Here is a 23265-nt window from a genome sequence, read left to right as displayed (position 1 = left end):
GAGCGGTGTGTGTGTGTTGATATGAATACGTTCTATTTGGGGCTGGTCCCCCAGGAGGAGCGGGACAGAATAGAAACCCTGGAGCCGTTCGACGAGCACGAGGTTAGCCGGACTCCTCCGTCAGACCGAAGCTCTCTGCTGGTAAAAGCCAACCCGACCCTTCCAAAGTCTTCCTGTCCTCCCTCAGGAATGGCACCAGAAGTGCTCCCACTACTTCATCCTGACCGCATCTCGAGGCGCTCTGATGGAGCAGGCTCTGCTCGGTCAGGCCTCAGGTAGCGAAACCTTTCTGCTTCGGCCTCTGCGTCTTTCTGAAACCCCTCTGACTGAGTCCGTCTGACCATCTCCAGTGCCGTCCGTCAGTCCGAGCTGGAGCTCCACGGAGCTGAAGGCGAGCGCGGTGCCGGTGTGTCTGGAAGGCTTGGGGTTGGCCTCTACCTGGATGAGGTTAGAGGGGCTGCTGCTGACTGGAGGGTCCAGCAGGGGAGGCAGGGTGACGCAGTGCAGATCCCTGATCAGGGATCAGAACGGCTGGAGGTCCACCACCGTCGAAGCGTCAGCAGATCTGGGTCAGATCAACGTTTCCTCCTCATTCTACAGGTTTTGCTAAACTTGCCGATGATTGGCCTCAGAGGTTTTGTAAATGTTTTCTTCGTTTGCTCTAGGCGTGCGGCTCTATCACACTGTTACCCCCCTTCCCGGAGGAGGAGGAGCGGTGGTGTACGGCGGCCGCTCCTCACCGCTCCGACCCAACTCCGACCTGTTTAAACTGACCTTTGACCCGTCCGCTGCCAAAGCACCGCGTCCAGACGCAGAGAAGGTTCAGGTGGAGCCGATGGACTGTACGGGGAATCCCCCCCCACCAAGATTTAGACACACAGCCACCGTGGTCCGGCACGGAGGTGAGCCGAGACCAAACCAGAGGTCCGTCAGTTTTGACCCCCAGTCTGTCGGTGTTGACCCTCGGTCCTCCAGAACCAACTGGACTTCTCTTGATGACTTGAAGACGTTTCACTTCTCATCCAAACGTCTTCTTGTCCCAGGCTCAATCCTTGTTTCCTGTTCATGGCAGGCAGACACTTCCTGTTTGTGTTTGGTGGGAAAAACCAATCAGCTTGTGCTCTGGGTGACAGCAGCTTCCTGAGTCTGGACCAGCAGCTCTGGACTGAGGTCAGTTTTTGTCTGAATTTCCCATAAACTCGCACGTCTGCGCTCTCTGCTCTGTTTCTAAGCTTCTGGAGGTTGATCCAGGGAACTTTATTCCGTTTCGTCATGATCCACAGTTCCCAGTAGGGGGCGATGTGCCAGCGGCTCGTCATTCTCACTCAGCTTGTTCGTATCTCGGATCCGTTGTTGTGTTTGGAGGTCTGAGCCGAGAGGGTGAGCCTCTGGGAGATCTGAGCCTCCTGACGCCGACGGAACAAGGCTTCGATTGGATCAGAGCAGCTGTTCGTCCACCTCCTGTTCCCAGGTCAGCGGTTTTCCTCTGAACTGTTTTAATTTGATTCTAGAAACGATAAATGTGCCGAATTTCTATGGACCCGTCGCATGTTACTGTGTACGTCTGGAAATTTTGTGCGCTCGTACAGCGATGGAGGGCAAGAACACGATTCTTTGACTTGTCATCCATGGCCAGCCGCGCTGCTGCAGTAGAACAATTCCACTAACAAAATGAAACCTGGAGATGGAGGCGTTGTTAACTTCATGCAGTGCACCACAGCAAAAGAAACAATAACACAGAAAACCTGTTGAAGAACTCGAAACCATTCATTCTCTATGTATCTGCTTAGCTACACACACACAAACACACAGACTCATTGCCATAGCAACTGACTAATAGCAGCTCCATCAGTGCATCGGGATTCAAAGCCAAAAAACACGCAGACATTTCCAACACAAACAGAACATTCAGTCCGTTAGTTTTATGTTTTCAGGCTTGATGTTTAATTTGCATATTAATAAGTGATCGTCTGAACACAGGTGGTTGATTTGCTAATTTAAACTCCTGCTCTATTAATGTTCTGTCAGAAAGTTGGTGTGTGTGTGTGTGTGTCGTCTTACTTTTTAACTCAAACAGACAGAATTCTGCAGCACATCTACATGTTAAGGTTGTCAAGAGTCAAGCTAGCATAGCTGACTCACTATTTTGTTTTTTAAATTAAGACTTTATTCAGACTTGAGAAATGTGATACTTTGGGCTCCTTTCTTCCTGCGTTTGTTTCAGGTATTCTCACTGCGCCCACGTGCTCGGGGATAAGCTGATTGTGGTGGGCGGAGTCTGGATGCATTCAGATGGCGCTCCTGGCGTCGTCATCGTCAGCCTCAGCACGTACAGCAGCATGGAGTTCAGACTAGACACGGTCAGCTTTCACTCAGCTACAGTTGTGGGGAAAAAGAAAGTACACCCTCCTATTTATCGTTTCTATTCACACCTGATAGTCTGGTGTGAAAACTTTTATGATGTTCTGTTATGCATAGCATAGCAGGGTGTACTTTCTTTGTACCCCGACAGATTATGTAGTGTGAAGGTCTGATTCTGATGTGTGTTTGCAGAGCTCCGTGCCCTGGCCTCTGATGCTCCACTCCTTCTGCTCCGAGCTGACGGACTCAGGAGAACCGGCTCTGCTCCTGATTGGAGGAGGCGGGAACTGTTTCTCCTTCGGGACGCATCTGAACCCCCAGCCCGTCTCTGTGTGTCTGCAGCCTGTCAGTGACTACCTGCAGCCTCCTGGGCTTTAAATCCCGATCTGGGACACAAGATTTTTTTTCAGAATTATGATATATTTATAGCAATATTAGGTATTTTCAATAAGGTCAGATAAATAAACCACACATTCAAATTCACATGATGTCAGATTTTATGGCTGAGCTCAGAGCTGAGACCCTGACTGATGCAGGAAACTAACAATTTTTACCTTCATTTTGGTTCTTCAACGTCTATAAAAATCAGTTCAAATGTTGTTGTACAGATAAAACTGAGGAGAACTGGCCTAGCAACAGAAAATAAACTCTGCTGTGATTGGTCAGATCAGGTTTTGTAGCTGCGTTTCCATTAAAAATGTGCACGAAAGTTTGTCAATATTCCGCTAATGTCCAAAAAGCACAGTTTTGCAATTGCAGTGCTTCCATCAAATAAGAAGCGTAATTAAAATCGCACGTGAATAAGTTTAAGGTGATGGGTCACTAAAAATGTGTGGCGCCAGTCTGCCATCAAACCACATCCGTGTGATGCCGAAAAAAACGCGTTTCCATTAGTTTTGCAAAATAAACCCATTTGAATACAGCTAAAAACCCCTCACCTCATCCTAGCGGCAGAACTTGCTAATCGAAAAAACGCAATTCTTTTTTTCGAAATTTGTTTCCTTTAAGCAAATTTATGTCCGAAATGTCAAATTACGCAATTATATGGTCGATGGAAACTCAGCTAGTGTCAGTATTTTACTGCTACTACTTGGCCAGGTTGAAAAACTCTTCATAGCACTTGAACTGTTTTACATTGTGGCAGCATTGCAGCCACGAACCTCAATGAATTTAATTGGTATAGTAAAGGGGTGATGACTGAGAGGTGCAAGGAAAAGGATTTAAGTGTTTTTACAAATAAAACTATGTCTTTTTGTATTTTTATTATGTATTTTTACAAATAAAACTATGTCTTTCAGACGGACACAGGCTCAGCGTGTTCATTACTTCAACCTTCTTCATTGAACATTTTAAAATACAGTAAATGTATTACCTTTGAAGGGCTAAAAGGCAATGGAGTAAACACTACTGTATGGAAACCAAGCACCCACCACTCGGTACAGGCCAGTAATGGCCGACAAACATTCACCACGGCTCACGGAAAACAGTTTTATTATTAAGGAAGAGACCTGACCAGTCTGTTGTGTTACTCGTTCATTTGGGGGCATCAGGGTAAAGAGGTTTGAATACTTTTTTTTTTTTAAATGTATTTGACATTTGTCAAAATTTGCATGCAAACACAGGATTACCTTTTATTTTTTATATCTGAAACCGCCAAACATGGAAGCATTTTATTAAAAGAAATCAGTGAGAGAGAAAAAATAACCACCACACAAAAAGTTCAAACAGATTTTAGTTTTATTTGTACAGCTGCTATAAAAGAAAGGTTGCTGACAAACAGCCCTCAGCATGTCATACTGCATCAGGAACTGGTATGAAAATCATCAGACACGTGACGATGGAGATTGTCAGGCCTGCCTAAGCTCTTCTTCTTGTACAATAATAATAATAATAATAATAATACTGGTGGCCAGACTCGGACTCACAGGCAGAAACACACTGTGCTTGTTCACCATCTGTGTGCTTATTAGTTCATAATCGTTTGAACCCAAACACCAACCATCCATTATGGGAAGTGTTTTCGTACAAAGCTGTGACTAGTCGTTTTCATATCAGTACCTAAAGCCAACTTACACACACAACTTTAAAGAAAAACCTGGAGGTACTCCTTTGTTTATTATGACCTGTAAGTACAGGCATGAGGGTTTTGATTTGGAGTAACAGCAGAGGGGTCGGTTCAACATGTCCGATTAATTTGGTCTCATCCTCAGAAATGTTGGCAGTAAATCTAAACAAAGGAAAATCTCCAGACAGGAAGTTGGGGGGGAAAAAAACACTTTCTCATTCAAAGTAAAGTCCATGTCTCCACATATTAAAGGATAAGTTCACACAATAGCATAACTTGATTTTCTAATGGCAACTCGATCTCTTCTCAAGGCATTTCCAATATTGTCTTCACGGATTGAAACCGGCGGATTATTTTTAAAATCGCGAAGTTTTCCCGACGTCTGACTTCATTTCACGGAGAAGAACCAACAAAAAGTCAAAGCAGTAAACCCAAGGCGAGAGAATCTTCAAGTATTCAAGTGAATTTTATTAACATACAAGTTATTTGGAGTTTTTGGTGAACTTATCCTTTAAAAGAAAAAAAAAAAAACAATTTCCGAAATTTACAAATAGAAAATATTATAAAACGAACCACGTGAATCAACATCAAGGCACTGGACACGTTAGAGACGATGGCACGTTGCTGGTATGCAGACAAATGGGTGAGGAAAGAGGGAGGAGTGGTCAAGGCCCTGTGTAACTTTACATTTAAGTGCTGGCAGTATTTGTACCATCATGATGAAGTTAATAAATAGCACAAAGAACTGAGCTAAGAAGACATTTTCACCACAGGAGACTTTTGGTCTTTTTCTGGGAATCTGGAAACCGTGCTACTCTGAACTGTAAAGTGTGCAAACGCGCACAACCGGGTGGTTCACATGGAGAGGTCAAAGTGCAGGAGGCCGTTTAAGACTGCGGGACAAAACGCATTAATCTACGTGATAATCTCATCATTCGTCCACGTCTGCACAAATACTGCGTTCCATCGACGGGTACGCCGCTGTTCCCTCAACGAGTCATCCCCACACATCATCTGGACCGATCTGCGGTTTTCTAAGGCCAATGCCCATACCGATATTTAAAAGTAAGGCCAGCTGGTATTCTACGCAAATACTTTTTATTTTGTTTGTCTGGTGCTTCCCCCCCGCCCTCCTCCCCCAAGTGTCAATTTCTTTTCACCTTGAAGGAGAATTTTGAAAGTTTGAAGATATAGATTCATGTAGCAGCGGCGTCTTTCTCCTGTCTCCACAGATCTGCTGGTGAAGACATTTTAGCCGACTCACTTGGATCAGGTTCTGTTTTCTACCAGAATAAAGAATTTCCTGGTAGAAAACGCAAGTTTCCCATGTAAGATGACTCTTAGCACTTTACACACGAAGATCTGCTAAGAAACGTTACCGTGCTAATTTGTACGTCTCGTACCTTCATCCTGAATCTTTTTTATGTCTGTAACTCTGTTGTACCAATGTTCCTCTACGTAAAGTATTTTTAATGATTTTTCAAAGATAGCAACAATATGCTCACATCCCACATATTATTAATGCTGTTGGATATTTTGTTTAAATCTCAACATTACACCCTGTTCTCATTTACTTCGGTTCCGACCAGCTGACTCCTGTGAAATATGACAGATTATAAAACCAGATTTAACAACAACTAGCTGCTCTTCTGCTAGCTCATATTAACATTAAATTGAATCACATTTTCTTGCAGTAAACTACAAATAACCTTAAATCATTGGTTGTCAGTCACGATGTTTAACAAAATAACTCCCATCTTCTCGTTGGGGTAAATCGAGTTGATAATTTTATCCAAGCTAAGAGGAGTTTATGCGTTTTGTTTAAAATGGCTATAATATTAGCAATTTTCACAACATGGCTAGCATTAGCTTGTGTAACAAAATGCCTGGCATCTTCTGGCTGGGACAAATCTAGTTGCTAATGTGCAAGCTAACAGCTGACGGTTTAAATAAGACCGTTTTGTTTAAAACAGTTATTAATGTTCACAAAATGACAACCATTAGCTTGTTCTGTGTGACACAGAAACCTTTCTCTGTTAAGGAAAACATGTTTTAGCAGATGCGGCGTGTGATGGGATATCATTCGGGCAAACAAAGAAGCTAGTATGTTGTTTAATGGAGTAGAATTTTTGTTAGCTGCCAAAGAATTTGACTGAAATCAACTAGAAAATAAAAGTCTTCATCGGAGAAGGAACAGCGATATCAATGAGCTGGTAACACATTTATATCGTACCTTGTAAAATCTTTCATTTTTGGTAAAATCCAGCCAATGATGTGTGTGACTTTTTTCTGTTGGTGGAACTGAGATGTACCCGTTCTCTCTCTCTCTCTCTCCTGGTGAACATTAAACTACCAAGCATCTCATCGAGGCTGCACTATTCACATTCTGGACACATTTCATTAAACCACGCAGCCAACTCCAAACTTGTGCTTTTTAGCTGGTAAAATATTTCAAAAAGTACCTGCTCATGTAACCCTTCAGTACATGCTAATTATTTATGCATGGAAGTCAAATATTTGGTACAAGTTTTAAAAAACTTAAAACTACACTTGAATTTCTTAATAATCTTAATTGTGTACAAACAGTTAAAATGGCTTTAAAAAAAAAAAAAGAAAGAAAGAAAGAAACCTTGTCTCAGAGTGGCATGGCTTTGCCATGCAGATGCTAAGTACCGAGGTTAGTTTAGATTGAAGCACCCGTGAGCGTAAGCACCAACTGCGGCGTCAGTCGGTGTAAGCGTGCAGACCGGCCCTGAAGCCGGTCCCGATGGAGCTCTCCTCGTTCGGGAACCGAGTGGGCCGGCCGGCCGCATGGCGCCGGTCCAGGGAAGAAACGAATAAGAGCCGCCGGACGTCCTGCTCCGAGTCAGAGGAGAGGAACTGTCCGCAGACGCAATGTGAAGATGTGGAGCCCCAAGGGTTCACTGTGTAACAGCTGGACCACGTCATCTGTTTAACTAAAAACTAATGCAAAAAAATAAATAAATAAAAAATACTACCTCTTCATATTAATTTCAATCAAGTCTGAATGTTTAGAAAAATTAAGCAAGTCCTCTTATTGCTTTTAAACCGACACGCGTTTCAGCTCTCGGCTCCCAAACTGCATCCGTTTGTGTTTCCACTGCAGGGCTGAAAGACGTGATACAATATTAGGGCTTCATATCAATCGATATCAATAATTATTGATTCGTTTTTTGTCTTAAATATGTGAAATACTGCCAAACCGGTGATGTGACCTTCCCTGTTTTATTCAATTTCCTCTCCAGCTTCTTCTCTTTGCAATGCATGCTGTTGTTTTTTTATATTGAAGCAGTGAGACACAGGGGTGAAACATGAAGCTGTTGCTGCGCAAGTTACTTAATAGGTTGTTGCTAGGTAACCAAACAGTAAGCGAGTTTGTTGACGTCATCAACTGTGCTTAGCTGGCCGGCTAAAGCCTTTCCCTCTGCCTACATCCCCCAGAATGCTGTTCGGTTCTGAAGCTCAATGAAATGATTGAAAATTCTATTGCATGTATTGTATTGAATTGCTAATATTAAGTGTCTATCGCGATATATATTGTTATTCGGTTATTGCCCAGAATCAAACCAAGAAACAAAACTGACTAATGCAGCATTGATTTCAGATTTTTTCATAGCGCCTACAGTTTCAAAGCTAAGGAAAGAACTGTAAAACTGTAGAGGGATTTTAAAATAATAGCTCCGATCCTGGCGTCCTGTTTAACCACCAAGTGGATAAAACTAAAAAGCTATGATTTTAACCGAGGAGTAATTGCACTTAAAAAGTACGTAAAATTGTAACAAGAACTAAAGTCTTCCTGTGCAGACGACAAGAAAGATCTCCAACCTGAACCTGAGCAGCTGACTGCTTTACAGTTGCTGGTGAAACAGAAGTAGAGTCGCTCCAATTTGAGGGAAATTAGTAATATTCACAAAGTTGTAATAATTAAAGCTCGCTCTCAGCTTTTCGGAGAAGTCCAAGCTTCTTTTTTTTTCCAATGTTAGACTGATTTTCGTGAATGAACCCAGAGACTGGCCAAAGAATAGCCCAGGAACCTGAAAACGGCTCCTACAGTGGAAACACAGCTAATGGTGCAATGATCAGTCAACATCCAATTCCGAGCAGATTTATAGATTCCTCATTATTTTTTATAAGCTATAGATTTTTTTTTTCCAATAACCTAAAATTTGAAAGTGAAGAAAGTTAGATTTTGATTTGACTTCTTCATGAGGCGCGAAAAGTTTATTACGTTTCTCACAAAATCCCAAGAATGTATCGCAGCGAAACAAAACCCGGCAGTTAGAAAAAAAGGATTTAAAAATAAATTTTAGTTTGTAATAGATTCAGACATGATTCAAAAAAAGAAAAGAGAAAAAAAGCTAATGAAAATATTATAAATTATTTAAAGGATAAATTAGAAATTATTTTCTGAGATTATTATTTTATATTTTTTTTGTAATATCTGTAAATGATGATTGTAAAGTTGCTTCTTTCCGTAACACTGAATCCCTTGGAGCTTCATGCTGACCAGCGTCCCGCTCTGCTTGGCAGGAGCGCCGTTCTGCTGAGGAGTCCGGGTGACCAGCTCGAGGTAAGGATCATCAAAACGTTTCAGAGTCCTCCGAGTCGTTCTCAGTAGTTCCCTCGCTGGAAGGTCCCGAGGGGTTCCTGGGGCTGCGGGGTCCCCGAGGGCCGGCGGCCACGCCTTTACCCCCCTGGTGGGGCAGCTGCCTCAGCAGGGAGCCTGGGGAGGGAGCTCCAGAGCTGCAAGGGGAGCAGAAAGGCATCATGGTAGCCAGAATGAGAGCCAGACAGTCAGCCACCTCTCTGCTAGGAGCACAAGCCAGAGCAGGGGTCAGACCTGAGGCAGAGGGACAGAGACGGACCAGAGAGGAGGAGGAGGAGGAAGGAGACAGGGAGATGTGGAGGAAGCGAGGGAGGCGAAGCAGAAGACAAAGATGGAGCAGCATTCCATTAGTCTCCAGCCAGCTGACAGGTGGAGCAAAGAGAAGGGAGAACACTGAAGACAGGAACGACAATCGGTCAGGGCTGGACGGACTGAGGAACCACTAAAGGTTTTAGATCGCAGCGAGTTATTGATTAATGAGCTGATCTAAAGCTGATCAACTCAAGATTAATTGATCAGCAGCCATTTGCTTAAAAACCTGAGTTTTCTCAGATGGTTGGGCCTCTTACCATTTTATGGTAAGAGGCCCAACCATCTTACCATAACATGGATGGCACCATTTTCTGTAATGTGCTGAATTATAAACAGGAAATCATGATTAAAGTAACATATATTACAGTCAGCTGTGTTAAATACTGACTGAATCAACAGATAATTCAGTAATTATTAAGCTTAGACGTTATGGCCATTCATGTTGATTTTTTTTTCCAAATCATGAGTTCTAACAATTTTTTTTTTTTCTTTGAGTTAGTTTGGAATCGAAATCTGTAATTAATTTTTGTATTTGGAAATGTTCAGATTACTTTGGTAACTTTCAGACCCTCCCATTCATTTAAGAGATGAAGAACACACCAGGGGCGGGATGGATTTGTTTGTTTGTCGAATGTCCGGTGTGGTGACGGGCTTTTTTTTTTTTTCCTTTTTTTGCCGCTTTTTGAACTTGTATGTCAGTCTTAGTTAACTTTAGTTTTCATCTAAGTTGTTCAAAATGTGTGTTATTTATTTGTTCATATTTTTGCTAGAAAATATGAAAAAACTTCAAATATTTTTTCAAACAATCAAGTCGGAAGTGCGCCTGATGCCGCCCACGGTCTTTTTGGAATAATTTTTAGTTTTGAAGCTTAGAAGGCCTTTACAACATGGGTTGCTGAGTAGAAAAATAAAACATGGAAGAAAAAAAAAGATATTTGAAACACGTAATAAATTTTAAAACAAAACCGGAGAAAATGTGTTTAGCATCTCAAACCGAACTCTGATTGGACTGTTTTTTCTTTCCCGTTCTAGTAAGGCTCAGCCGGCTCCCATACGTATGAGCAACGCCGCCCTCTGCTGGATGGCGGCCAAACTACAACACTAAAACAAGGTCTCCGTGGATGAAAACTAGTTTTAACGTAATAAACCATTAGTCAAAAGTCAATTAATTGTTCACATCCCTAATCTATCCCACAGCTATCATTTATTGTTCATTCCATCCTGAATAATAAAGAAGTCTAAAAGGGTTTTGAGTTTGAAACAAAGATGAACCACATGGCTTTCCCTGTGGAAGGAGCCTCAAAGCGGAACATTTTCAGCCTCAGTGAGACGTGTGAAACAGAGTGGTGGGTCTTTACTGGATGCTGCTCATTTCACTGCATCAACATTTCCTGTTTTTTGCAGTTTACATCGTTTCTTCATCGGCTGTTCAGAGAACAAAGAGGATCCAGCTGCCACAGAACGCCAACTGCTTCCTGCTTTGGGAAGGTTTTATCGAATTAGCAAAGGATTACTGTGCCGGAGTCAATTTCAAATGCATTACAGCAAAGGTGCATTGTTTCTATTATTTTATACTTATCTGTATTTGTAAAAGAACACACAGGGTTTGGGAATGTTTACAGGGATTTAGGAAATCACCTGTACTTAAATATTGCGGCGTTTACTGGATGCTGTCCTGTGTTTTAAAATGCACAAGTACACGTATAGGAATACTAAAAGATATAAAAAGAAGCTGATAAGCATTAGATTTATTGTTTATGTTTAAATTAGTTTTCGTACTCTAATGTGAGAATTCAAAAAGGGTCGATTTGGACTTTAGTTGACAACTTGGGTTTTAAAAACAGCGACATCCAGCCCTGACCAGTAAACAGAAGACAGCAAGTCGGCAAGCAACCGCTCAGTCACAGCTCCCACCGTCTGAATGAAAACGAAAGCATTTAACATCAGAACCCTTTGGAAAGAAAAATGTTTATTATGAGCCAAAAATCTTATTCAATGTTCTTCTGGAATCAATGTATTCCTGGAGAGATGCTTTGAAATTAAGGATGTACGATACAATGGTATTAACATCAGTATCGGCCGAAGTCAGGCAGTTTTTAATATATCAATACCGGTCCGATAAATCAAACTGGACTGATATTAACATCCGATATTTCTATTTTGTTTCGGATCTGATCTGGAGGGGAGCAGGTTGGTCATGTGACAGTGATGCACCAAAGGATTATGGGGGAGTTTAACTGAAGCAAAGACACATTGGTGAAGTCAAAAGGGACTAGAAATGTATATGATATTAGTAAATATCACTTATTAATATCGGCCCAAATTTTTATATTGTTGCATCCCTAATTAAAATCTTTTCAAAGAGCTGAGGAAGTATTATAGGAGAGTTGCTACAATTATAAAAAGAGAGAAAATGCACAACAAATTTTGCCTGAAAAAACCCCACAAAATCTTACCAAGCAATTTTGGTCTAGTTTCTGGTTCAAATATCTTAATGCACTTGTAATAAGACAATACTAATTTATAAGTAACTTTCCAGCAAGACACAGGAGCTTGTTTTAAGTGAATAATTCCTTAATATTGACGAAAAAGTTCTAGATCCAATAGCAGATTATTTCACTGATAGACATTTTTCTTATAAGTGAAATAATCTGCCAGGGCAACCACTACTTTTTCATCAATATTAAAAAGTTATTGCCTTAACACAAGCTCTTGTTTCTTGCCGAAAAGTTACGTATAAGTTCGTTTTCTCTTCTATTTGCACTAGAAACTAGACCAAAAACAGTCAGTAAAATGTTGTGCTATTGCAGCGTAAGCCTGTAATGTACATGTGCAACGTCAACCCAGTGGGAGCTGCTGTTAAAAGTGGAGCATCTGCAGAGCAGAGAGAAAGTCGTTTCCAAACCCTTCAGCAGTAAAGTGCAGTTCATGCTGCAGGAGAGAGAAGCGTTCATGCAGCGCGGCAATGATGGCGTGGAGCTGGTCGTCCTACCGTTCTCATCGGCCGTCTGGACGTTGGCTCCTCTGGACAGCAGCTCCTGGACCGCCCTCTTCAGGCCGCTGCGGGCAGCCAGGTGGAGCGGACTGACGGAGACAGACAGTTTCACACTGACATCGCTTCACTGGGTCATATCACACTGCTGCCCAGGCTAAAGAGAAAACAACTTTTTCCTTTTGTTCCTTCTCTTCCAGACACACCAAACCAGGGCAGTTCCACAACATTTAAGTTTTATAAACACTTTTTCCAATAAGTAATCCTACAAATTTTAGCAACATATAAAGTCAAACCTGGAGTATAAGCATGTATGCAGCGCCAAAGTATTTACTCCTCGTGGACATTTTTAGCATTTTGTTGTGTTACAATCACAAGCCTCACTGTATTTTATTGTGATTACAATGTAATAAGCAAACGCAAAGTATTGAGTGATTGTCAAGTGGAAGGAAAAGACACATGACTTTGAGACTCTTTACAAATAAAGATCTAAAAACAATGTGGAACACATATGTTTTCAGCCCCCTTCACTCTCATACCTCAAAATAAAATCTATAGTAAAAACCATTTATCCTGCAAAAATCCATCTAAAGTACATAAAGTTGTAATATGACAAAAGCCTTGTCTAAAATGGAAACATATCTTTATAAAAAATCACTATATTGTTTAAAAAACATGATATCATCCACACGGGATCAGTTTCAATTTTCATCCACATGAACCTGCACAACCATGCCAAACACATAGGGGGCAGTGTAGCGCAAAGCTAAAACCTGTTAGACAATACAAGTCATTCAAGACCAAAATTACTTCCTGTTAGGAATTAAACATTAATGAGTATATTAGATTCTAAAAGTTACTGAAGCACAAGATGATGTAGACTGTTAATACAACATAAAAATAAACGGAATGCATTCGCAATATATGAATGTATGAATTATCTTGTAGATAATTCATACATTTAGCTTCATTTTTATCCAGCTTCTTAGACACTCACGTTTGCAGCGCTGCATTTGTGGCATTTATGAGTGAAGAGTCAGACATCTTCTCCATGATCAACAGCACAGAGTCTTCTTTCCCCTGAAACCAGAACATGCTACAGGTCAGGAGGAAAAAAAATTGGCACTTCAGGTAAACAGAGTAAAAACGCATCAATTTTCTCATTAAATGTCCCAGTAAAGTATTTTAAATTATCCGTTTTGGGGATAACTGACTAAACTCGTGTCATAAAACTCAGTTTTTGTGCTTAGAACTTAAAAATCACAGCTGGTTTTCCTCTGCACAGCTTGCGTAACTCCCTTAAGGGCCGTGCACAGTATTCTGTTGATTCTGTCAAATCTTCATTTTTCCAGACAATCTGAGTGTTTTTCACCTTTCCTATTGCATGCACACGTGTAGTGAAAGATTAGTAAGTCTGTGACTGTCTGTGTGGAGGAGAGCTGTGCAGAAAGCAGCTGAAACATGCAGCCATTAAATGTTATGACAATCAAAGAAAAAAAAAAACATTTATAGACACCAGAACAACTTTTTATCCAACTTTTGTCCACACACACTGTCGGCCACAAGCTGAATTACAAGCAACTCATGTCAAAACAGAGACCAAATGTGCTAAAGTTAGCATACCGCATTAGCAAAAACTAAAGCTATGCACTTACATTACTGCAAGCCAGATGCAGGGCAGTGTTGCCATCTTTGTCTGTTAGACTGAGGTTGGCATTAGCGCTGGTCAACAGCAAGTCTGCAAGAGATGTTGCAGAAAGAAAAAAAAAAATGTTAATACGCAGCAAAAACAACAACCAGACTGACTGCTGGGAAGGTTTTTAAATGGACTCAAATGGTCATTTTCCACTGGCACCTGCTCAGCAAGGCTCAACTTGACTCGATGCAGTTACAGATTTTCTCTAGGTTTAAATTAAAAACTAGAAAAATAAAAAATCAGAAGAAAAAAAAATCAAAAGAAAGCAAAAAAAAAAAAAGTTTTTCAAAGTAAAAACTTAGAGAGAAAACTCTCTTGATTTTCCTCTACAGCAGTGGTTCTTAACCTTTTTTGAGGTACCGAACCCACCGGTTTCATATGCGCACTCACTGAACCCGTCTGTAGTGATAAATAAAATATGATTCTCCTCCCCCCAAATTCAAGGCTCTAGTTGGTGACCCAACTAGAGCCTAGTTGGGTCACCAACAAAGTTGGTTTTCAGCAAAGTTGAGCTGAGTGAACAGGAACGACCCAAGGTATTTAAAATTTGCCACAGTTTCAACAGGTTGGCCATCGAGAGAAACTGGAACCACTTTAAGGTCTTGTTTAGATCATTTGATTAGCTCTACATTCTTCAGAGAATGAAAAATTAGCAATAAAGACTTTGGTATTCTGATTTAGTAATGTAATTATATTAGTTGTGTTACCACCCCCATGCCACTAGAGGGAGTAGGATGCCCGAAAAGATGCGACTAAGGAGCAGATTTAGAAGTACACCGAAAGCTACAGAACTTAGTAAAAACGGTGAGTTTTGCTGAAGTAATTAAAGACACAAGTTCAAATCCATGCTGAGAGTGGAGCTCCTTCAATCAGTGCTCCTCCGCAGCTCTGATTGGCTAAACAATGTAACGTGATCCTCTGCAGCAAAGCGGGGCGTCATCACGACTTTACACAGTGTGTCTTTACCTCCGCGGCAGAGGCTCCACCGAACCCCTGAGACCGACTCATCGAACCCCTGAGACCGACTCGTCGAACCCCTGGGGTTCGATCGAACCCAGGTTAAGAACCACTGAACTAGAAGTTACATGGCAGCTGTTCTGTCTCAAAACAGATTTGGTTTCGATTTGCTCACGAATGATAATTTTTGCACCTTTCGGAAAAATGCACATAAACCATGTTCATATGTTATTAAAGCATTTTGTAGATGCCTATAAATGTTTCCCAAATTCTTTCTGAAGTTTGAACAAAGTAATAGAAAGGAACAAACACAAAAATACCTAAAAGGTCTGAAATCTGATGATATATAAAGCTTAAAAGAAAAGTACTAGCCTCAGTATTGACGATTTGTTTACTTGGTATTGGATTGATACCAACATATAAAATATTGCACAGCGCTAGTTTGTGTCATGTACACGTCTGTCGTAACACTTCTTGGACTCTGGGGTCATCCATATGAAGACCCCGCCCGCTTACACCTGTTAATCTTCTGGAAAACCAGAACTGTGCAGAGTCGAGTCGAGCTGCTAGGTAGAAAAGCGCCAAAACGGGAATCATCACCAAGAGCTTCGGCCCGGCCCTTCTCAGCTGCCATCATGAGTGCAGTGCGGCCTGACTGGTCTGCGGGGTCCACAGGTGCATCATGGGAAAGGAGCAGCTGGATGCAGTCTACGTGGCCGCTGAACGCCGCGGCGTGGAGAGGAGTCCTGCAGGAGCGAAAACAGAGTAAAAAGCTGCGATGCAGCGCAGACCGATGGCGCTGCAGCACCAGTGCCTTCGCACCAACGTCTTACCTGCCCTTAGCGTCACTGCAGCCAGCGATGTCCGACCCCATGGCCTCCAGCAGCAGCGACGCACACGGCTCATGATCGTTCAACCTGGCAGTTTAAGCATCGACACATGAAGGACACACAAACGGCAAAACAAGAGAGCCGCAGAGAGAGCCGGCAGACAGACTTACACCGCGCAGTGTAGAGGAGTGAACGGATTCCCGTCGATGCACCGGCAGCCTTTCTGCTCCAGCAGAACCTCCACACACCCTTCATGGCCTGGAAACACACACTCATTGTTAGGGGGGCACCAGTGGAGTTTATTTATCTGGGTTTATGTTTTCGTTTGTGGAAATTTATTCTGTAAAAATGTTGTCCTCGTTTCCATAAACCTGCATGTTTTCAACATTTTAATGTCAAATTAACCTATACAGATGAATAAATTCTGCACAGTTGGAATAGTTGCCTAATTTTGGCAGATTTAGCTTAAAAACAGTCCAGTTAGTTCCTGGCAGTTATCCAGTGGACCCGACCTTCTCCCAGCGGCGGGCGTCTTTCAGTCACTAACCGTAGTAGCAGGCCCAGTGCAGAGGCGTGTACCCGCCGTGGTCTCTCAGTGGGGGCAGAGAGGGCGACTCTGAGCAGGCGATGCTCAGAAGCTCGCTCAGCCAGGAGGCGTGGCCTCGTGCGGCGGCCAGGTGGATGGCGGTGCGACCCCGAGAGTCTCCTAGCAACACTGAGGCCTCTTGCTCCAGCAGACATTGGATGCACTCCTCCTGGCCACACAGCAGCTGGGGCGGACAGAGAGCAGGCCAGAGTGTAACTTCACAGGAACAGTCACATGATCAACAGCAGCAGGTCTGACAGACTCATTCATGACAGGCATCGGCTGGATCAGCGCTCTGCAACCTGCGGCTCCGGGGCCACAAGTGGCTCTTTGGATCGTTCACAACGGCACTTAATGAGTGCACTAAAAATCACATATAATGAACTGTTGTTTGTAAATGTAGATATGATAAGAAATGCCAGCACTTTCATGGAATAATTGCATTAAATGATACTAAAAGAATCGATCAGTTCAATAACCTGGAGTACACACACTCTACAAAACGCCATCTGCTGAAAGAACGACACATTCTGAGTAATAACTTAAACAGGATTACATACAAAATAAATAATGTCCATGTCCACAAACCTTATCTATAATTATGTTCCACACAGAACTCCTCAAGTGGCATTTTTAGCTTCACCTGGTAAATTGTTTAAAACAAACCTCGTATGCGACACCTTTAGCTGTTGAACTGGACTTTCCACATGATGTTAGAAGGATTATTTGGCTGAAGATGAATCCTTTGCTACAAATTATCAAGTGTTCACCAGAGGAGTCCTGTTACTCAATTTTAGGCAGTAAAATGTTTATTTTGCTACTTTAAAAAGAATTGCAGCATCTGCTTATTTACATTTTTTATGTATTGCATAAAATAAGACTGAATCATTTAATGAAAAATTAGCTGACTGTGATAATTATTTTATTAAATGAATCGTCAAAATGATCGATTACTAAAATAATTTAGTTGCAACCCTAAAATTATCACTACATTAACCATCTACTTTTCCTACATTTCTTTTTTTACAAATATGAATATCCCATAAAATGAAATGCATCCATTCCTTTTTTAAGCTTTTTTTATATTGTTCTTTAAAACCTAAGAAACAAAACTGTATTTTTCTTTTTAAAATAACTTCTTACAGTAGATATTTTTTTTAAATGAAATATTCTCTTTTTTTAAAAGGCTTGTAACATTTGCAGCGCCAAACAATTTGTATGTAGCTTCATAAAGGCTGCAGAGCCCTGTGACAGAGACTCACCCCGAGGTGGAGGGCTGTGAGGCCGTGGCTGTCGGCCATGTTGACGTTGGCTTCCCGCTCCAGCAGCAGCGACACGGCGTCGACGTGACCTCCAGCCACCGCCAGCATCAGAGGCGTCCTGCAGGAAACAGGGCGACGCTTCCTTAAAGCAGCAGACACAAAAATAATGCGGGACGGCAGAAGGGAAAAGCACAACTCACTGTCCCTGAGAGTCGGCGGCATCAATGAGCTCCACACCGTCCGATTCATCCAGCAGGAGGCGCACACACGTAGTATGGCCGTTCATCACTGAGCAGAGAGGAGCAGACGTTGGTCAGCTGACTAACTGTTGAATAGTGCGACAGAAACTGGATCCAAACCAGACAAAGGCGTTATAACCATGACTCAAACATGGCTGCAGCGCTGCACTAACCGTTCCCTCTAAATGAAAGGCGATTTGATCGAAAATCTAAAATTTAACCTGGACTCTATCCATGACCGTTAACCCACCTGCCAGGTGCACAGGTGAACGGCCGTACTGCTGATCACTGGAGTGTGGCGACGCCCCCTGGCTGAGGAGCGTGTGAACGCAGTCGGTGTGGCCCCGGAGGGCGGCCAGGGCCAGAGGGGTCCGTCCTGCCTCGTCGGTCTGGTCCACCTCCCTCTCCCCCTGCAGCAGGACCTCCAGAGCCTGGGCGTGGCCGTGGTATGCCTGACGGAAAAACGAGCTCAGAGTTAAAAACGTTAATAAAAAAACGTTTAACAGGGAAACAATTAATAATTCTTCATTAAAATCTCTTAACGGGGCAGTGTTAGGTGTTTTCTAGCCATTTTATAGAATAATCAAATAACCATTGTGCCTTCAGTTGTTATAAGATGCTTGACTTAAAAGAAATTTGACTTTGCGTTTGAACACCATGAAAGTGACAGACTTTTGCCTGTCTCTTTAAGAAACTCCTGCTTTTTCTGAAGCTGCGCATTCAGGAAGTCATGACAACATGGCTCCTCAATTAACCCTTTAACAAAGTGTTGTTCTGAGATGCAGCTCCTATAATGAGCTCAGCAGATGCTCAGGTCCACCAGGTGTTTGCTAATTGGTGCTGGCTAGTCTGAAGGAGCTGAGTGGAGGAGTCGTACGGGAGGGCTGCTCTGTGCTGCAGCTCCGAGGAGGAGCTTCGTTGTCAAAACGGGGCTCGGTCCATCAAGGTGTATAGAACAACTCAATGGTTGCCATGGAGATTAAAGGATTTCTCAAACTTGCATGGAGGAATCATAGCAAAACTCCAGATATGTTTTTGAAGAGGAAATAACAATATAAGATGACAAAAGTTGGATTTTTCATAATACTGCTCCTTTTAAAAACATTTTGTTGACATAAATAAAGCAGAGACAAACCAGTAGAGATGATGTATTAAATCATTTACTATTAACTTTACTTGGAAACCGACCTTATGGAACACCTTCGCTCATAACGCATGACGTTATGTGGATTACAGTAAAAAGACGAGCAGGAGAACAGAGGAGACTTACAGCGAGGTGCAGAGGGCTCCTGGCATGAGGAGACTCAGGATCTTCTTGAGGTCCATCGTCTCTGTTCAGCAGCTGCATGTCAGAACAAAACCAGCATGAGACCCGGCTGGCTGGCCTCAGAAAGCCGTCATATGGGATTAAAGGATGCTTAATGTGGGAACTTTAATCACCTTTTTTTCTGAATATTTAAAGAATATCTCAGATTAAGGTAAGGGATTATTAGGGATGATTAACTGGCTGATTCAGCAGTGTTTTAGCTGGATCAGACATTTCAACTGTTCCCACAGAGGCAGGATGTTTACATTCAGACACTTAGGAAACTTCCAGCCCACGTGGGATTTATTTACAGTCTAGCAAAGACACACAGAGACTTTACAGTCAGCAAATTCATGTAATCCTGATAAAAGATGGAAAAGACGGTCAGAAAAATATCATTCTAGTCTATTCACTAGAAAAAAAAAAAGATTCAAAAGTTAAGATGCTGCGACGTGGGTTATAAGGGAGATATTGTCATTATTTTGTCACTTCCTTCAGCCTTTGGCCATGCACAGAAAGCCCATTCCCAAAATAGCAGCTGACCACATTAACATGAGCAAACACTCAGAATGACAAGTTGCTGCTTTCACCAGCATCAGACCAACATAACATGGCAACGACTGGGGGGTGAAAGTCCTTACAGGCAGTTTTAGTCAAAAAACCCCACAAAAGCTACTGTGTCTTTGTTAGATTTCACTGGGCTGTGTGTGTGTGTGTGTGTGTGTGTGTGTGTGTGTGTGTGTGTGTGTGGGCGTGTGTGTGTGGGGACCAACCAGTTCCAGACAGTGCCTGTGACCAAAGGCGGCAGCGTAATGGACAGGACTGTAGCCCTGTTTGTCTTTGACCGAGGCCGTCGCTCCGCTCTGCAGCAGGAACTCCAAACATCTGCAACACAAACACAGAGACTCAGCGGAGGGAGCAACCGGCAGCAGAACATCCAACATGTCCGAACGATTCCCCTCACAGCGCGGCCTCCTTCTCCCTCTCCGCCTGCACTCCCTCGCTCTCTGGCTCCAGGGCAACACGCCGCCTGTGGAGGGGTTGAAGCTAAATGTTAGCATAAACGGCGTCATCTCACCGCTTATTTTACAGCACTATTACCAGCATGCTCTGAAACACGTGCTGAAGTCAAGGACTGGGGGCCAAATCCGGCCCGCCACGGCTTTTTAAATAGAGCTCTGTAGATAACTGCTGTGCCGAACGCTTTTTTGGCCTCTGGGAAACGAAAATGGAAAAAAAAAAAAAAATGGACGGTGCAGCATGATGAGCCGACCGTTTAGGAATGGGATGAGGCGAGCAAGGTTATTTACAGGGTGAAAAAAAAAAGACATTTCTGTGAATTTACAGATGGACATTATTGCTGAACATTGGAAGAATTATGACACAAAATGTATGTCTGTGGTTATTTGATGTAAACGAAGAACTGAGCATATTAGTTTTCAAAAAAATCTTAATTGTTGTCTCTTTCAATTTAAATTAAACTTTGCTACATGTTAATGTCCCCTCTCTGCTTTTCTGATTAAATTTCATTAAAAATTATGTACATGTTAAAAGGGAAAAAAACATATGATCTTTTTGATCTTTTTCTCTCTCAATTTCCTTTTCTTTTTTTGATTGATCTAGATCTGATTGTATTATAACTAAAGAGTAACAACTGTGTTTTTAACATTGGGATCAGCATGATAAATAAAACTGGGCAGATATAAACAACAAATACTTATTTCCACCTTGTGTCTGTTTCTGGTTGTTTATTTTTTTTCCAAAGGTTTAGAAAGAATAAAGTAATATACATAACATTGGTAAATATAAGTTATAGGCCGCAGCAGCCAGAGGCGGAGCCAGAGGGGGGCCTGGGGGGCCAGTGCCTCCCTGTCATCTGATTGGCCCCCCCAGATGATTGACATATAACAGCACCAGGTCATTCCTGTACATTATTTGGAATCATTCTAAGTCAAGCTAATATCTAAAGAAGAAAAACAATAATAAATATATGAGAAGAAAATGTATAAAACTTTATATAAGTCCATGTGGTCACATAAATAAATAGATTTATATCAGACGCGATATCAGCCTCTTTTACACTTGTACTCATAAAAACGAGCTGACATTGATCTCCTGGATGTTTCAAATGTGCTGCGCTGTGGTGAAACTCAAAGGCTAAAGCCCTTCATACCTGGTGGTTGTAAAACACCAAGAAGTTATTTACTAATCCTCCACAAAAAAACAAAAAAAACTAATAAGGGCCGACAATGTCCGTAGTTTGGAGCAGAGGTGGCGCTAGAGTTTTTTCGTTGTCCGTCAAAGAAAAAAATCATTTTATTTCCAATTTGTAGTCATCAAACGAAACATTTAGCATTTCTCTGCGAGACCGTTACATTTTAAATTTTGCCTCCCCCCAGAGGTAGTCCTGGCCCCCCCAACTTACTGGCAGCAGCAATATTAATATCGGCCAAACTCCCTAATCAGAACTCATCTGGTGTGTGACATCATGTTACCTGAGCAGGTAACAGGCTCTGTACCAGCTCACCTTCTGTCCAGGTCTGAGGCAGCAGCGTAGTGCAGGGCAGAGCGCCCCCACTGGTCGGTCGCATTAATGTCAATGCCACAAGCTACCAGGGTCTCCAGACACTGAAAGTGACGGCTGGCTGCTGCATAATGAAGCGGAGTCCTGAGGGACACGGAGACCAACGTATTAAAGCGACACCAGCAGAAACAACAGAACAAGAAACAAGACCCCATCTGAGGCAACAAGTCAACATGAGAGAATTTAAGCAGACTGAAGCATGGCTCAGTGACAGGCTGTTGTGCCGTTTCCTACCTGCCACATTTGTCTCTGCGGTCATGTTCCCCCCCACTGCTCAGCAGCAGTTTGACACAGTCCACATTACTGCACAGAAAGAGAAACCTGGTTAATGGAAATGTCTGGCTGTTAATGTTTACAAAGGGTTGGGTTATTTTCATTTTGGTGTTTAAAATAACACCTTTTAAAATAACATTTCCACATAACTTTATATTTCGGTTGGCTTGTTTGTTTGATCTTTCGAGTCGCCTTTTTACTTGGTGACATTTTTTTTCTACCTTACTTGAGTGAAAATGATTCTGCCACAATATCAGATGAATTCATGAAGTTCCCGGCGGCACTCACCCTCCAGCAGCGGCTGCGTGCAGGCACGTCCTCCCGAGGCTGTCCGGGGTGTCTATCTGGAAGCCTGCGGACAGGACCGAGTCGTTACACATAATGCCAAACCTCCGACCTGAAGGGGGCGGCACAGGGAGACGCAGGGAGGCCAGACAACACACATCGGCAGAGAGACAGAGACAAGAAGAGAAGCAGGCGGGCGAGGAGAGAAAGACAGGTGTTAGTGGGACAGGAGGGAGGAAACGAGGCTCACGTGATCATACAGGCGGACAGATACGAGCCGTATGTTGCAAACGCAGACGACAGAACTTGATGCCTTCAGGTTACACATACAGTCGGACAGTCTGAGCAGCTCAGAACCGGTGGGGACGTTGAACCCGAGGCCTTAGCGCGACGCTCAGGAAGAGCGCGGCAGAAATAAGACGCAACAACACACACACACACACACACACACACACACACACACACACACACACACACACACACACACACACACACACACACACACAAAACCTCGTAAAAACACACGCGGGGTCAGTGCGACCCCGCCGGAACTAAGCATAGATTAAAAAGCTCGCGGGGTCCAAATTGACCGAGTCCCTTAAGACCACGAGACAGAGAGTTGATACACTGATAGACAGGAGGCGTGGAGACAGGAAGAAGGGAAATGCTTGATTATGTTTTAGCACAAGGCTGCACAGGGGAGCAGCTGTTGGCTTGCAGCCAGAAGGTTCTGGGTTCGCTTCTCCCTGTGCATGCGTGGGTTCTCTCCGGGTACTCCGGCTTCCTCCCACAGTCCAAAAACATGACTGTCAGGTTAATGTCCTGTGTGTCCTCTGTGTTGCCCTGCGACAGACTGGCGACCTGTCCAGGGTGACCCCGCCTCTCGCCTG

At 42.8% G+C, this 23265-nt stretch overlaps 2 protein-coding genes across 5 annotated transcripts in view; one reads left to right on the top strand and one right to left on the bottom strand.

Annotated features, from left to right (window-relative positions):
* lcmt2 (leucine carboxyl methyltransferase 2) overlaps window positions 1–2844 on the top strand; it is a 5847-nt gene extending 3003 nt beyond the window's left edge. Inside the window, exons 7-14 of the mRNA XM_016664561.1 lie at window positions 1–102; window positions 188–275; window positions 351–569; window positions 666–902; window positions 1073–1170; window positions 1284–1471; window positions 2225–2360; window positions 2554–2844. The exon at window positions 1–102 is cut by the window's left edge and continues 1 nt beyond it. Of these exons, the coding sequence (XP_016520047.1) occupies window positions 1–102; window positions 188–275; window positions 351–569; window positions 666–902; window positions 1073–1170; window positions 1284–1471; window positions 2225–2360; window positions 2554–2739 (1254 nt within the window). The 3' untranslated portion in view covers window positions 2740–2844. The remainder of the gene's footprint in view (window positions 103–187; window positions 276–350; window positions 570–665; window positions 903–1072; window positions 1171–1283; window positions 1472–2224; window positions 2361–2553) is intronic.
* A 1236-nt stretch (window positions 2845–4080) lies between these two features.
* ankrd44 (ankyrin repeat domain 44) overlaps window positions 4081–23265 on the bottom strand; it is a 40180-nt gene continuing 20995 nt past the window's right edge. Inside the window, exons 12-29 of one of the 4 annotated variants that reach the window (XR_001659759.1) lie at window positions 22379–22487; window positions 22052–22120; window positions 21761–21901; window positions 20198–20263; window positions 20007–20118; window positions 19198–19269; window positions 18178–18379; window positions 17889–17976; window positions 17689–17806; window positions 16388–16610; window positions 16011–16098; window positions 15844–15927; window positions 15611–15756; window positions 14013–14095; window positions 13355–13437; window positions 12358–12449; window positions 8279–9287; window positions 4081–7662 (exon numbers count right to left, since the gene is read on the bottom strand). Coding sequence is in view for 3 of the 4 variants with exons in the window: in XM_016664559.1 (XP_016520045.1) it covers window positions 9028–9287; window positions 12358–12449; window positions 13355–13437; window positions 14013–14095; window positions 15611–15756; window positions 15844–15927; window positions 16011–16098; window positions 16388–16610; window positions 17689–17806; window positions 17889–17976; window positions 18178–18379; window positions 19198–19269; window positions 20007–20118; window positions 20198–20263; window positions 21761–21901; window positions 22052–22120; window positions 22379–22487 (2036 nt within the window). In the remaining variant the exon portion in view is untranslated. Of the gene's footprint in view, window positions 9288–12357; window positions 12450–13354; window positions 13438–14012; window positions 14096–15610; window positions 15757–15843; window positions 15928–16010; window positions 16099–16387; window positions 16611–17688; window positions 17807–17888; window positions 17977–18177; window positions 18380–19197; window positions 19270–20006; window positions 20119–20197; window positions 20264–21760; window positions 21902–22051; window positions 22121–22378; window positions 22488–23265 lie in introns of all 4 variants that reach the window. The other 3 variants (XM_016664559.1, XM_007578886.2, XM_007578889.2) reach the window with 3 other exon arrangements.

The sequence above is a fragment of the Poecilia formosa genome, unplaced genomic scaffold (genome assembly GCF_000485575.1).
Source record: "Poecilia formosa unplaced genomic scaffold, Poecilia_formosa-5.1.2 Scaffold496, whole genome shotgun sequence".
Taxonomy (NCBI): Eukaryota; Metazoa; Chordata; class Actinopteri; order Cyprinodontiformes; family Poeciliidae; genus Poecilia; species Poecilia formosa.
The sequence above is the reverse complement of the archived record's forward strand: the minus strand, read 5'-3'. Positions and strand labels throughout refer to the sequence as shown.